This window comes from Corvus moneduloides, chromosome 2 (assembly GCF_009650955.1).
Source record: "Corvus moneduloides isolate bCorMon1 chromosome 2, bCorMon1.pri, whole genome shotgun sequence".
Classification (NCBI taxonomy): domain Eukaryota; kingdom Metazoa; phylum Chordata; class Aves; order Passeriformes; family Corvidae; genus Corvus; species Corvus moneduloides.
In genome coordinates, this window is record NC_045477.1 from 121,528,929 (window position 1) to 121,541,758 (window position 12,830).

Consider the following 12,830-nt stretch of genomic DNA (forward strand, 5'->3'; position numbering starts at 1 on the left):
CAGCCAGAGGCTCTGCTGGATGTGCAGTCCTGGGAATCTGTGTCACCTCAGCCCATGACCATGGCTAATCCAAGGCCCATTGCTTGCAGACTCTGGAGTGCCAATTCCTCCTGGAAAAACCTTTGGATTCACTGAGTGAAGCAGGAGGGGCCGTGCTCTGCTCAACTCGGGACTGAAGTCATCCTGTGGTGTTTTCCTCCTGGAGGAATTCTTTCCTGTAGAACCCTGTTTTCTTCTTCAACCACGTGGAAAGAAGCCAGAAATAATCACTTGGTAGAACAACAAAAAAATGAAGATGATGAAAAATGTCTTGAGGGATGGAAGTGTGGAGGAGAGGGGAGCTCTGCTCCGTTTGCTTTGCTTTAGGGAACGCTGTCACCTGCTGGCAGGAGACTGAAAAACCGGCGTTTTTTGTGGCAAAAAAGAGCTTCCCTATCCCAGAGGGGAAAAAAAAACCCACAAAAAACCTCCAAGCTAAAACCCAACCTGGAAAATGAGGTGCTCTTGGGTAAGAAGGATCCTCGCTGGGCTGAGTCCTGCACAGGAATTCCCAGAGATACCAAACTCCCTCTCAGCTTCCCTCCCATCCACTTCTTCTCCTCAAATGCCAGTTTTGTCTCCTTCTCCAGCCTCTCTCCACATGCCAGCTCCAACTACTCCCTACCTGTCCCTTTTCCTCCCCCAGCCATTTCCATGGACACCCTCCTCCTTTTCAACCATTTCCCACCTTCCACGTGGCCAGAGAAAATCAGGAGCTCCCCCTGGGCACGAGCATCTCACACCTGCCTGCCTTCCGTGATTTCCATTTTTCAGTGCACAGGCAGCACTTAGGAGATTTGGGACTGCCAAAAATTGTCCCATGGAGAGGCCCCTCGAGGGCTGTGTCCAGTTTAGATCAGATATTAGGGAAAAATTTCTTCCTGGCAAAGTAAGGATGCCCAGGGAAGTGGTGGAATCACGTCCCTGATGTCATTTAATTCATGACACTTTGTTGTCACATAATTCATCTGCCTCTTCTTCAGGATCCTGCAGCTGCCAGAGCAGGAAACACACAGAGTTCCCTGAAAAGTCTGTTTTTCTTGATTAATTTTATGGTCTTTATGCTCTTTATTTGGTAACAAAGTTCATATAAACACAGGGAATGTGCACAGAAAATACAGAGTCTGTTTGGAATCCATGGGTAAGGATCAAGGAAACTTTGACCAAATTGCAGTGGTTAATTAACGACAAGATAAATTAATATTGACATCTGGATAGCTAAAAATTAAAACTTCAACAGCACAGGAGTACAAGGTCTGGCTGTCTAAAAATTCACCATTATTACACAGCAGAAAGTCTTTTCAGGAACAAGACAAACGTGAATCCTCAACCAGCTAGGAAGTTATAAAATCTATTTGAAACCCATCCGAAAAACCGCAAAATCCACTTGAAACCCAACTAAAAAATTGCAAAATCTATTTGAAACCTATCTGAAGAATATCAAAATCTACTTGAAACCCCTGGTGCAGTTACCTACAAAGCTCTATGGAACAAGGCCTGCCCAGTTCAGTGGCTCCCAGAAATATCTGCATTTTAAGGTGGGATGTCCACGTGCTTTTGGGGAGGAGCAAGAAATCCTCAAGATTTTAATGAGCAGAAACTCAACCATGGAAAAGCGGGTTTTGAGGGAGAGTTTGCACTGGAGATGATCCACAGGGCTTCCCTATCCCACAGAAATGATGCTAAAGACACCCATGGAAAAGCTGGAGCTGCCTGTGGCATTTCAGGATTTTCAGTTTGCATCTCCCAACTGAGAAATGCTCTCAAGGACGAATCTTCCTCAGTCAACTATAAAATGTAATTCTAGAAGGAATAGAAACAATTTTTTTTGCAGAGAATGGACAGATATAAAATCAAGAATGCAGAATTAGGACACAAATGTAATTTTTTAAAAGATCTATCAGCAAGCCAGAGAAATAAATGTAAGAATTAACTGTTTATGATTCTTCACTAGAAGGAAACCCAGGTTTAATTAAGTCTAATGAAGATCCATCCTCAGCACAGTGAGAAAACCAAGATCCCATCAAGCTTCCTGCAACTTCTTGCTTATTAATTGTTGAAATTTAATTGTAGGCAAGAGTTCATTTGCCTGAAAGACTGACAGAGGTGTTTGTTAATATTTCCTCCCTGTGAGACTTCTGTGAGTCACTTCTGGAATATTGAGATTTCTGCTTTTATGAAGTATTAAATGCTAAAAAATGTCAGGTTTAGAAGTTTCCCATCCACTGGAGTGTGTTTTATTGGCTAAGGGAGTTATTGGGGAAAAAAGGAAAGGGGAAATTTCAATGTACACACTCAAATGCTGCTGCCTCAGGAAAACCTCATACCTGCATTTCTTTTTTTAAGTCCAGAAATTAAACAAGAACTTGCTGCTGTTTCATTCTTACAGCAGCTCTTCAGAGGGTTTCCTCCCTTTGCTTGTTTCTTGCAGTTCAATCTTCCCGTTTCTGCTTCCACATCTCAGCCCTGATCTTTGCTGCTGCTTTCAGAGTCAATCAGCTCCACTCCACAGCTACCGAGGAGCATTATTTGACACAGTGTTGAAGAAATAAACCAAAATGCTGCAATTTCCCCCTTTTTTAGGTCTTGAACCACATCAAATCTTATGAATGCATTCAATTCTTTTTGCCAGACGCATTACTGGCAGACATAATGCTTTATAAATGTGGATTTAGGAACTCTGATGGAGACTCACAGCTTACTGGATGGATTTTTAATCCCCAGATTTCCCTGATTTCCTTATTCTTGAAGTCACTTCCCAATTATTTCTTCTACGGCAGAACCACATTCCTGAAACCTGTGTCTTCCACTGGCAGCTTCTTCACAGTTCTACATCAAATATGCACAGGGAACTTGAATTGGGAGTTGAGGGTTGAACTTTTGCAAGAAGAAATGCACTCAGACATGGCTGCTTTGACTTCAGGCTGTGAGGAGTCTGCTCAGCCTTTATTTGTTGGGATCACAGCTGGTTTGATCTCCAGCAGGGGCAGGAAGGGACAATTCCTCAGTCCTGGGACGTTTTTGTGCTGGGGGAGTTTGGAGGCTCTCATCAGAGGGCAGTGATCTCTCTGGAAGAAGCAGACAGGGAAATCATTTCAAGTGAATAAATCCATATCAAAAAAACCCCCACCCTGGTCTGAGAGAGTCCAGAACCTGAAACAATGATGTGGTCGAAGTACAAAAGTCTTTAAAAACTGGAGAACGTCACATCCATGAATTTATCCTAGGTTTCACTGCTATAAAACTGTAGGAACAGTCACAATCAGCTGCCCCAGAGCAGTGAGAACACATTTCATATTGCCCAAAGCACCTTTCAGACACATAGAGACAATGGAGAAGCTTTAGAATTTGCGATTAGAGTGAGGATTATTTTATAATATAAATCTATAATGGAAAAAAACTGACTGGGAAAAGACTTGGCTGGGTATTAAGAGCCACAGAAACTCACCATGTTCCTGTTCTGAGGAAGGAGGGACAGGAGCTGGGTCTGGATATGCAGAGGTTGGAGTGTCTGGCTTCAAGGAAATCAAGTTTACTCTCCTTTAAAAGAACAGAAACAGTTGAATTGCTTTATAGACATCATTTCCATGACTATTTCACTTCAAGATTTAATTCATATAGAATCAGTTAACTGCAAAGGTAGTTCAGATACATTTTACTGCACATTTTTCCTTCTTTTTATAAGCTGAATGGAGCATTATCCACTTCCAATCCCCTCTGCCATGGGCAGGGCCACCTTCCACTGGAGCAGGGTGCTCAGAGCCCTGATACAATCAATACCTGGATTACTGGCCATTTCTAAAAACCAGAGGGCCTGTCTAGGCTTGCACTCTTCACTTCTTAAAATATTCTTTGGCAGAAGGGTCTTTAAATAGTTCTTGGCAGCTGAAGGCTTCAGATATCATTTTTGTACAGAAAACTGGACCTGAAGACAGAATCAGAGAATATTCTGGGCTGGAAGGGACCCACAAGGATCAAAGTCCAACTCGTGGCCAAGCCAAACGCCTTTTGTTGTGAAGGGTCACGTGAATTTGCTGCCTCACATTTCAGGCAGAAACCTAAAAGCTCCACATTTAGGAGACATTCTGACCTCTCATTGGCAGTACAACAAAAATCCTCACATCACGACAGCTCCTACCCACAGCCAGGGTTGGGAATTTGTGTGCAAAGCTCAGCCTTTAAATGTAGCACAAGCACAGCTTGTCTTGGCCCCTGAATTTACGACTGGAATCTCACCTGGGTGTTTTGAAACAGGACTGTAGAGTGATGAGGGTGACCCTCCTGGGCTGGGGGGCTTTGCTGCTCTGGTTGGCTGCCTGGCTGCTTCTCCTCTCCTCTGAGGATGGCACTGGAATGGTTTTGATGCCAACAGGTGTGGAAGGCAGGTCCTTGCCAGCAGTGCCAGGGGGTCGAGGTTGGACGGGGGGATCCCTGCTGGGAGGGGTCCCCTCTGCCAGCCGGGGGCCTGGGGAAATCACTTTGTGGGACTGGCTCTTCTTGGCTTTCTTGTCTGCTGCACCAGGAGTCCTGACATTGATCTGGGGCTTTTCCTTCAGGGGCACTCCCAGCTCGTCCTTGCCGAAGGTGACGAACGAGCAGTACCCGTCCGTGGAGGAAATGGCCAGGAAGGATCCATCGCTGGACCTGTTTGGGATTTATTTTTTTCCATTAAAGGCCAGGATTTTACTTCAACCTTCACCCAACTGATTAAGAGCCACAATTCTCTAATTTCCTGTAAAAAAGGGGTGGGTTGCTGCTCAGACATTGATGAGTGACCATGTGTGTGTCATAAATGAAATATAAACCCAAAGCAAGGCTCAAGGTGCTGCACAGAACCTGGACATGGAAAAAGGACATTTCCCCCCCCCAAAATCTTAGGAATACAATTCCTTACCATGAAATGTCACTCAGGGTGTGGTAATGGATGTTGGAAACATAACCAAAGGGGAAGGACTGCTCAGTGTCATAAAACAGCACAGAATCTTCTGAAGCAACAGCGAACACCAACCGATAGGGCAGGTTAAACAGGGCAGGGGGGGATTTGGGACTGATTTCATCTGCCAAGAAAGGAACAGGGAGAATTCTCTTGTATTTATTGCAAGATAGTGACTGCACTTGGCCATTAATTTAACTAAAATTACATTATTAATCAGTACCAAGATAAACACTGAGAAGACAGCGCTTGTGTAAAACGTAAAATTTAACATTTTTGTTGTCTGAAATTTACTTGATTTTCTTAGTTGAAGAAAAATTGGCAGAATCTTTCTCCCTCTGGTTTGCTGCTGTTTTGTTTTGTAAAGTTTGCTCTGTATTTTCCAGTTGGAATTTTTCAGTGTATTTACATAAATTTTAATACTAAAGTGGCCCTTTAGAGGAGCTACAGAGAGCAACTGCAGATCCTCATCTCCTTCCTTTGCAGCACAATGGATCTAAAATTATGATGGAAATAGAACAGGTAAATCCTGTAAGGAATACTCCAGATTTAACCTTTAAAGAAAGGAGCCAAGCTCTGCCTTTTCACCTGAGTAATGTCAGTCTTGTTAAAATATAAACACTCCTGGAGCCACACAATAAAGCTGGATTTCAATCCCCAGATAAATTCTTGTGCAACTTCACACAATCCCATCCCCAGCTCAGAACTCCTGTTCTGCCCAGTAACACCAGCACTGCTTCCTTGAATAAACACCAGTGGTTGCTGCAAACTGTTCCAACTCCCTGTGATGTGGGCAGTTGAGACTAACAGGAATTATTTCATGGGATTGCTCCTCTGGTGCTAAACCAGGTTATTTATTTTGAACACAAAATGGTTAACAGTTCGAGCAAAATATTTAACAGTGTTTCTGCAGCCTGAGAAGCCAAGGAACAACATTTATCCACTTGACCAAAAGCTGCTCACGGGGGACTCACGGTGAACTGAGAGTCTCAGAATCAGGAAACAGCTTCTAAGATGTGGTACAGCACTGCCTTAGAGGAATGCTAAAAGGCTGGGGCATAAAATAGTGACCAGCCACATCTTTTCCCAGATTTGCTGTGAGTTCCCACTCCCTGAAGCCTGCCAATACCTTTAGCAGATGCTCCTCTCAGCTCAAAGTAGACAGGACAGCAGCGAACAGCCAGAGTTCCCTTGCCAGGACAGGGCAGGTGACCCACGGGCCTTCAGAGAGAATCAGGAGTTCAGGAAACAGCCTTGCACGATTTGAATTATTTATTTTTTAATAAAAACCTATTTTTATGTCACTAAACCCTACCTTTTAAGATTGTTTCTGGAGAAAACATAGGTGGTGTTTGTAACGTTCTCTCCTGATTCCACACAGCCAGCTGCAAAAACAAAGGTTCCAACATTACTCATCACCTCAGAGAGCTCCTGAGCACACACCTTGTGTCCATAAACATTCTAATTCCCAGGAATTAGGCTTGTCCATAAACATTCTAATTCCCAGGAATTAGGCTTGTCAGTTGGGCAAAAGCTGTGCAACTCGAATACAACTTAAAAAGGCATCCCAAATATTTATTTAGTGCTGGTTTTATTTCCCTTATACACTTCCCTCCTCACAGCTGCTTTTTGATGTTGCCAGACATCAATAACAGCAGAGCTTGGACAGGCACAAACTGATCCCTCCTTGCAGGGTTGTTTTCACTCTGAATGCAGAATGTTCTGAGGGAAGGACCCAAACAAAGAGAGGCCAGTCAAAAGAAACCACTCATTATCCTTCATTTTTATTTTAAGAGTTCTGGTGTTGCAATTTATGCAGCAAAATGCCACAAATATCACTTTTATCACAAGAGAAAACTGATGCTGTGGATTGCTAGTGGAGTTAATAAGGAGAAGGAGGAATGGCTTAATTAGGACAAATCTGCATCCCTGACATGTTGGAAATACTGAAGAACATTCAAACTAGAATGTAATAGATTGAGGGAGCTGGGAAAGGGGCTCAGGCTGGAGCAAAGGAGGCTCAGGGGGGACCTTGTGGCTCTGCACAAGTCCCTGCCAGGAGGGGGCAGCCGGGGGGGTCGGGCTCTGCTGCCAGGGAACAGGGACAGGAGGAGAGGGAACGGCCTCAGGCTGGGCCAGGGGAGGTTTAGATTGGATATTTGGAAAAATTTCCTCATGGAAAAGGTGGTCAGGCCTTGGGAAGAGCTGCCCAGGGAGGTTTGGAGTGCCCATCCCTGGAGGTGCCCCAGGAAGGGCTGGAGGTGGCACTCAGTGCTCTGGGCTGGGGACAAGGTGGGCATGGGGCACAGGCTGCACTCCATGACCTTGGGAATCTTTTCCAACCTCTGTGACACAACCCAAGTCGCAGGAGATGTTCTCATACCTGGAGTGAGCAGGTAGGAGCCATCAGGAGTGAAGCTGAGCCTGCGGAAAAACGACTTCATGCTGTCATCATGAAACATCCGAAAGCTCCTTGCCTGCAACACGGAAAACAGGACTGTGGGAAGGGCCAGGAATGTGCCAGCTGGAATCCCAGCGAGACAAAACATCCACTTGGACAATCCAGCCTGATGGAACTTTTCAACTAAAACATTTCAAAAGCCATGGCTCCTTCAACCTCGCTATAAATTCTTCACAGCTAAGAAAAATAGTCCTTGATCCCTCTTCAGCTGCAAAGTAAAACACTCCCAGAGCTGTCGCCTTAAACCAGTCATCAAAAAATAGTCATAACCTGGAGAACAACATTATTTAACACCCAGTGTTCCTCAGGCATTTGATTCTAACCCCAGGATTAGAGGTTAAAAGAGAACTTCTCTCATGGCAAAGTGCCTGCTCTCAGGCCTGTTCTTCAGTGTCTATAAAACTCTTACAAATGTTTTCCCCCAAAAAGAAAAGGAATGAATAGAAGGAATGAATGAAGTTATAGCCAGCTTGGAGGTGTTATTTTACTATCACTTGGAACTGGTTGGGAGGGGAAAAAAAAGCTCTTTGTTTTCCCTCTTAGGGTTAGAATTTCCTAAATTATCCAAAGTTCCTATTTTTCTTAAAAACCTAACTACCTTCTTGAAAATTCCAGGCTGTTAACTTTCAAATATTATTGAGATGTCACATCCATTAATAAACTCAACTACTGCCAGGTATGTTTGAAGTTTCTCCTGTTAAGTACTACCTTTTTCCTCAGTTTTTAACATTTACAACTAAGGGATTGTGTTACTGCTTGAATCAGCAAGAAATTTTGGGGATGTGGTTTTGGGGTGGTGACGGTGGGACTGGATGAGCGTGAAGGTCTCTTCCAACCTCGATGATTCCATGATTCTGGGGCATAGGAATTATTTGAATGGAAAATATTTGATCCTTTGGTTCCATGGAACAGAAAGCCCACATGAAACAGCACCCAGCAGAGTCTCCAGCCCCAGCAGAACCACGTACCTCTCCTTCAGCTCCTGATCCTGATGGCATCTTGGTGACATTGAAGGCCACTCGCTTGGTTTGGGTGTTGTAAACTCGCAGGACCCTGTGTGGGAGAGCAGAGTCAGCCAGCAGGGAATCATGGAATGGTTTGGGTTGGAAGGGACATCAGCCAGTTCCATGGGCAGGGACACCTCCCACTGTGCCAGGCTGCTCCAAGCCCCAATGTCCAGCCTGGCCTGGGACACTGCCAGGGATCCAGGGGCAGCCCCAGCTCCTCTGGGCACCCTGTGCCAGGGCCTGCCCACCCTGCCAGGGAACAATTCCTGCCCAATCTCCCATCCAGCCCTGCCCTCTGGCACTGGGAAGCCATTCCCTGGCTCCTGGCCCTCCATGCCTTGGGAATTGTCTCTCTCCAGCTTTCCTGCAGCTCCTTCAGGCCCTGCAAGGCCACACTGAGCTCACCCCAAAGCTTCTCCTCTCCAGGCTGAACAATCCCAGCTCTCCCAGCCTTTCCTTTCACCCCAAGTTCCACAAAATGCCCCAGGACCTCCCTTCTCAGTCAGCACCACGAAATATAAAACTGGATCACCAAATAATCACTAATTAAAATTCTCCTCACAAGACACCTCCAGAGGGACGTGTTTTGATGTCTAAAGAACCAATGAACCCCTGGCAATGTTTGGACTCCATAAGGTTTGGGAAGTCCCAGCACATGGATTTATGGAGGAATGAGGGAATTAGGAAACAGGGAACTGCCAGGGTGTTCCTACCTGCACTGTAGGTTCCTGAAGAGTGGGAACTCACCTTAAAAACAATTAACTACAAGTTAAAATATTAAGGCAAAGCATTTGGACCAAGAGCTCACCTGTCACAGCTCAGGGTCGCGATATACTGGCCCAGAGGATCCCAGGTTACTCCTTGGACATAACTCTTGTGCTCATTCAATATTGAAACTTTCTGTCCTGAAATCACAAACAGCTTTCAGATCATAAATTCAAATGTGTTTCCAAACATTGCAGAAATAAAACAAGACCAAAAATGTTTCAAAATGTAGAGAAATAATTTTTTAAACATAAAAGTGTTCATTGGATGGTGGCTGATAAGAATATCAGAGAAAGTTGCTTCTCAAGTGCCAGTTTAAGGTTTGTTCACTACAAACTTAATCAGTAACTAGAATTAATTTTAGATTAATATTAGAACTCAGATAAGTAAAGTCAAGAGCTCTCTGACCCCAGTAATGTTCCACAAGTGAAGGTCTCAGAGCCAAAACATTGATGAGACAAAGTTACAGAGAATCTTAGAAATACTTTGTTGAATACTGGTCACAGGAAGGATTCTTTCCTATTATTTAAGTGTTGCTTTCTTGCAAAGAAATCCCAGAAGCTGAGAAGTTTCAAAGAAAATAAACAGCTTTTCAAAAGGATGATAAAAACACAGCTGAGGCCATGCTGCACAACACCAAAAAGTGGAGTAAGGAATATAAAAGATGTTTGTGCAAGAGTTTGGGGGGAAAAAATGTGTGAAGTTATCCTAAATACTCCAAGGTGAAGAGATGCCTCAGGTGTAAATTTTGTTGGCCTGAGAATATTTTATACCTATATATAGCACAGCCTCACAAGCCCAGAAACTCACACAAAAAACCAATTACAAGAAAGATGTTTCAAATTTTTTTGGGGAAATGCCATGTGGCACTTCCAGCACGTCTGGAATTTCAAGGGATAACTGCAGCATTTACCTTTATTGACATCCCACATGATTGCTGTGTTATCTACAGAAGCAGATGCCATGTAATTTCCATCTGAGGTCCAACAAATATCATACACATCTTCCAAGTGGCCTCTAGAAGGCAGGAGAAACCAATTATTAATTTGAAAATTAAAAGCTACGTGTAAACATGAGTTTTATGAATTTTCAGGTTAAAAAAAAAAAAATCAGAGGCAAATAAAAACTCCTGCTGGTGCTTCAAGCACTTCTGAAACTCTTCTCACATCAACCTCAGCAGCTGCCAGGAACTGCTTCTTCAACTTAAAAGCATTGCCCCTTGGCCTGTCACCCTCTGATTATTTAAAATGTCCCTCTCCCTCCTTTTTCTGAGCCCCATTAACAGGGAGTTAAAAGGATTAATATTAGAGCAAGCGAATTGTAGAGAGCACTGAAGTTCTACACACACTGAAGACTGCACCACGTGATAAAAGGCACTGGGGAAACGAAAAACACTGAAAAGGAAACCAGACTCATCAAATAATAAATTACCTTAAAGTTTTAATGACTGCCCAGTTCTCCTTGTTGAGCTGAGCTTCATCTTCATCCTGAAAAACCAACGGCTCCAGCTCTTTGCTGTCATTCAGCTTCCACAGCAAAATGACAGCATCTATAGAAGAAATCAGAGGAGGCCGCTTTATTCCCCACTCTTTTTTGTTCATGCAAAACGTAATGCAGGTGGATTTCATTTAGTTTAACTTCAAAATTATCTGGGATGAGACAGAGGACAAGCAGCTCTCACCATCCCCTCCAGAGGCCAGGATCTCCCCACTGGGCGAGAAGCGCACGACGTTCACGGCCTTGGTGTGGCGCGCCAGGTTGGACAGGAATTCCACGATGGCTTTTCCATCTGGGCCTTTCTCCACTTTCCAGATCTAGTTACAAGAGTGTTTCAGCTTTTGAGGACAAGATGTAATGTCACAGAATCATCAAGGTGGGCAGAGCCCTCCAGGATCACCCAGTGCCACCCCAGCAGCACCAGCAGCACCCCAAAGCCTGTCCCCAAGGGCCACATCCAGACTCCTCCTGAGCACTCCCAGAGACAGTGACTCCAGCACTCCCTGGGCAGCTCATCCCAAGGCCTCACCACTCTGGCAGGGAAAAATTGTTTCCAATCTCCAACCTGAGCCTCCCCTGGTGCCATTTGAGGCCATTTCCTCTCCTCCTTTCCCTTGGGACACGGCAGCAGAGCCCGACCCCCCCCCCACTGCCCCTCCTGTCAGGGAGCATCTTTTATGTCAAAGAAAGCAGACATTTTTCTAGCCCTAAAATATGTATTAAAAAAAATCCCTGAAACATATGCACCACCAGGGAAGAAGAGGTCAATTTGCCAGTGAGGCAGAGAAAAGACAGCTGAGACAGCTGGAATAAACTACTACAGAGACTATATACAAGAATATGTAATGACAAGGGGGAGTGGCTTCAAATTATTAGAGAGTAGGTTTAGATCGGTATTAGGATGAAATTGTTCCCTGGGAGGGTGGGCAGGCCCTGGCACAGGGTGCCCAGAGGAGCTGGGGCTGCCCCTGGATCCCTGGCAGTGCCCAAGGCCAGGATGGACAAGGCTTGGAGCAGCCTGGGACAGTGGAAGGTGTCCCTGCCATGGCAGGGGTGGCACTGGATGAAATCCCTTTCCAACCCAAACCACCCTATAATTCTGCAGACAGCTGTGCAGTCTTACACCCTTTCCCCAAACCATCCACTCCCCGTGGCACGTACCTGCCAATAACCCAATATTTTGGATAACAAACCCCCACACCCTGCACATGCTCCGGACCCAACCCTGACAGGTTTAACTCACCCTCACGGCTGTGTCCACCCCTGCCGAGGCCAGGCGATTGATCCTCCCATCCGCTCCATGCTGGAAGTCCAAGCTGTAAACCGGCTCCTTATTATGCCACACTATCTCACAGGTGATGACCTTCATGCTTCCTGGAGACAACAGAGCAAACCCCACATCAATTCTTGTTCTTTATGGCTCAGTCGGCCAAACTTTGTGCAGATTTCCCAGGCACCGCCAGCAGAGCCTGGAACTGCGCTGCAGAGACTGACAAGATGCTTTGAGGAAGGCTGTTCCTAAAAGTTATGATTCTTATAGCTAAAGTTCATGTTTGGGGATTGCAAGAGGACGGTATCAAGCCCTGTGCATCAGTCTAAGACGTGAGGGAAAAACTTTTTTGGAGTAACAACCCCGTCAGCAATCCAAACAACGAGCGGGCACGGGCGGCCCGGCGCGGGCAGGGGAAGGGAAGAGGCGCCGCTGGCCGCTCCCGGAGCCCCGGGAATGCCCAATCCCATTCCCCAGACCGCGGGGACCCCCGATCCTACTCCCCAGACCCCCAAATCCCGGCGCGGCTCCCCCCGCTGGGCCCCCCCCTTCCCCTTCCCTCACCTGCGGCCCGCCCGCGGCTCCCGCGCGCTCCCGCCTTGCGCCGCCCCGCGCATGCGCGCGCCCGCCCCGCGCGCCGCCTCAGGAGCCGTCGGGGGCTGCCGGAGGGAAAAGCCCTCAAATCGGCAGAATAAACCTAAAATGAAAAAAGCCCGATGCTCGCACTTCCTCAAAAGAGTGGGTTTTTTTGGTTTTTTTTTCCCCCCCAGGCATTTCTGTGCTTGACCGGTGTAAATATATAAAAGTCTTTAAGGGTAACGTGTTCCCAGACGTCCCTGTTTCAAGTGCAAATTTTTG

The 12,830-nt window shown here is 45.7% G+C and overlaps 1 protein-coding gene across 1 annotated transcript; it reads right to left on the minus strand.

The window, feature by feature from the left end:
- Window positions 1-1,069: 1,069 nt before the first annotated feature.
- On the minus strand, window positions 1,070-12,578 carry CHAF1B (chromatin assembly factor 1 subunit B). The gene is made up of 14 exons (XM_032101143.1): window positions 12,537-12,578; window positions 11,946-12,076; window positions 10,887-11,019; window positions 10,637-10,754; window positions 10,119-10,222; window positions 9,249-9,345; window positions 8,402-8,486; window positions 7,356-7,449; window positions 6,288-6,357; window positions 6,102-6,193; window positions 4,934-5,096; window positions 4,276-4,683; window positions 3,488-3,579; window positions 1,070-3,107 (listed from the first exon to the last, which is right to left on the minus strand). The coding sequence occupies exons 2-14, from the start codon at window positions 12,069-12,071 to the stop codon at window positions 2,986-2,988; spliced, it is 1,704 nt and encodes a 567-aa protein (XP_031957034.1). The 5' UTR covers window positions 12,072-12,076; window positions 12,537-12,578; the 3' UTR covers window positions 1,070-2,985.
- Between the last annotated feature and the right edge of the window lie 252 nt (window positions 12,579-12,830).

Bases quoted from the DNA above. Each gene is read 5' to 3' on its own strand.
- CHAF1B (XM_032101143.1), bottom strand. From the start codon at position 12,071: ATGAAGGTCATCACCTGTGAGATAGTGTGGCATAATAAGGAGCCGGTT. The intron at 10,223-10,636 runs GTAATTTATTAT...CCTGCCTTCTAG, and splicing joins GCAGTCATTAAAACTTTAAG to AGGCCACTTGGAAGATGTGT. The intron at 8,487-9,248 runs GTGAGCTCTTGG...TCTCCCACACAG, and splicing joins GCGACCCTGAGCTGTGACAG to GGTCCTGCGAGTTTACAACA.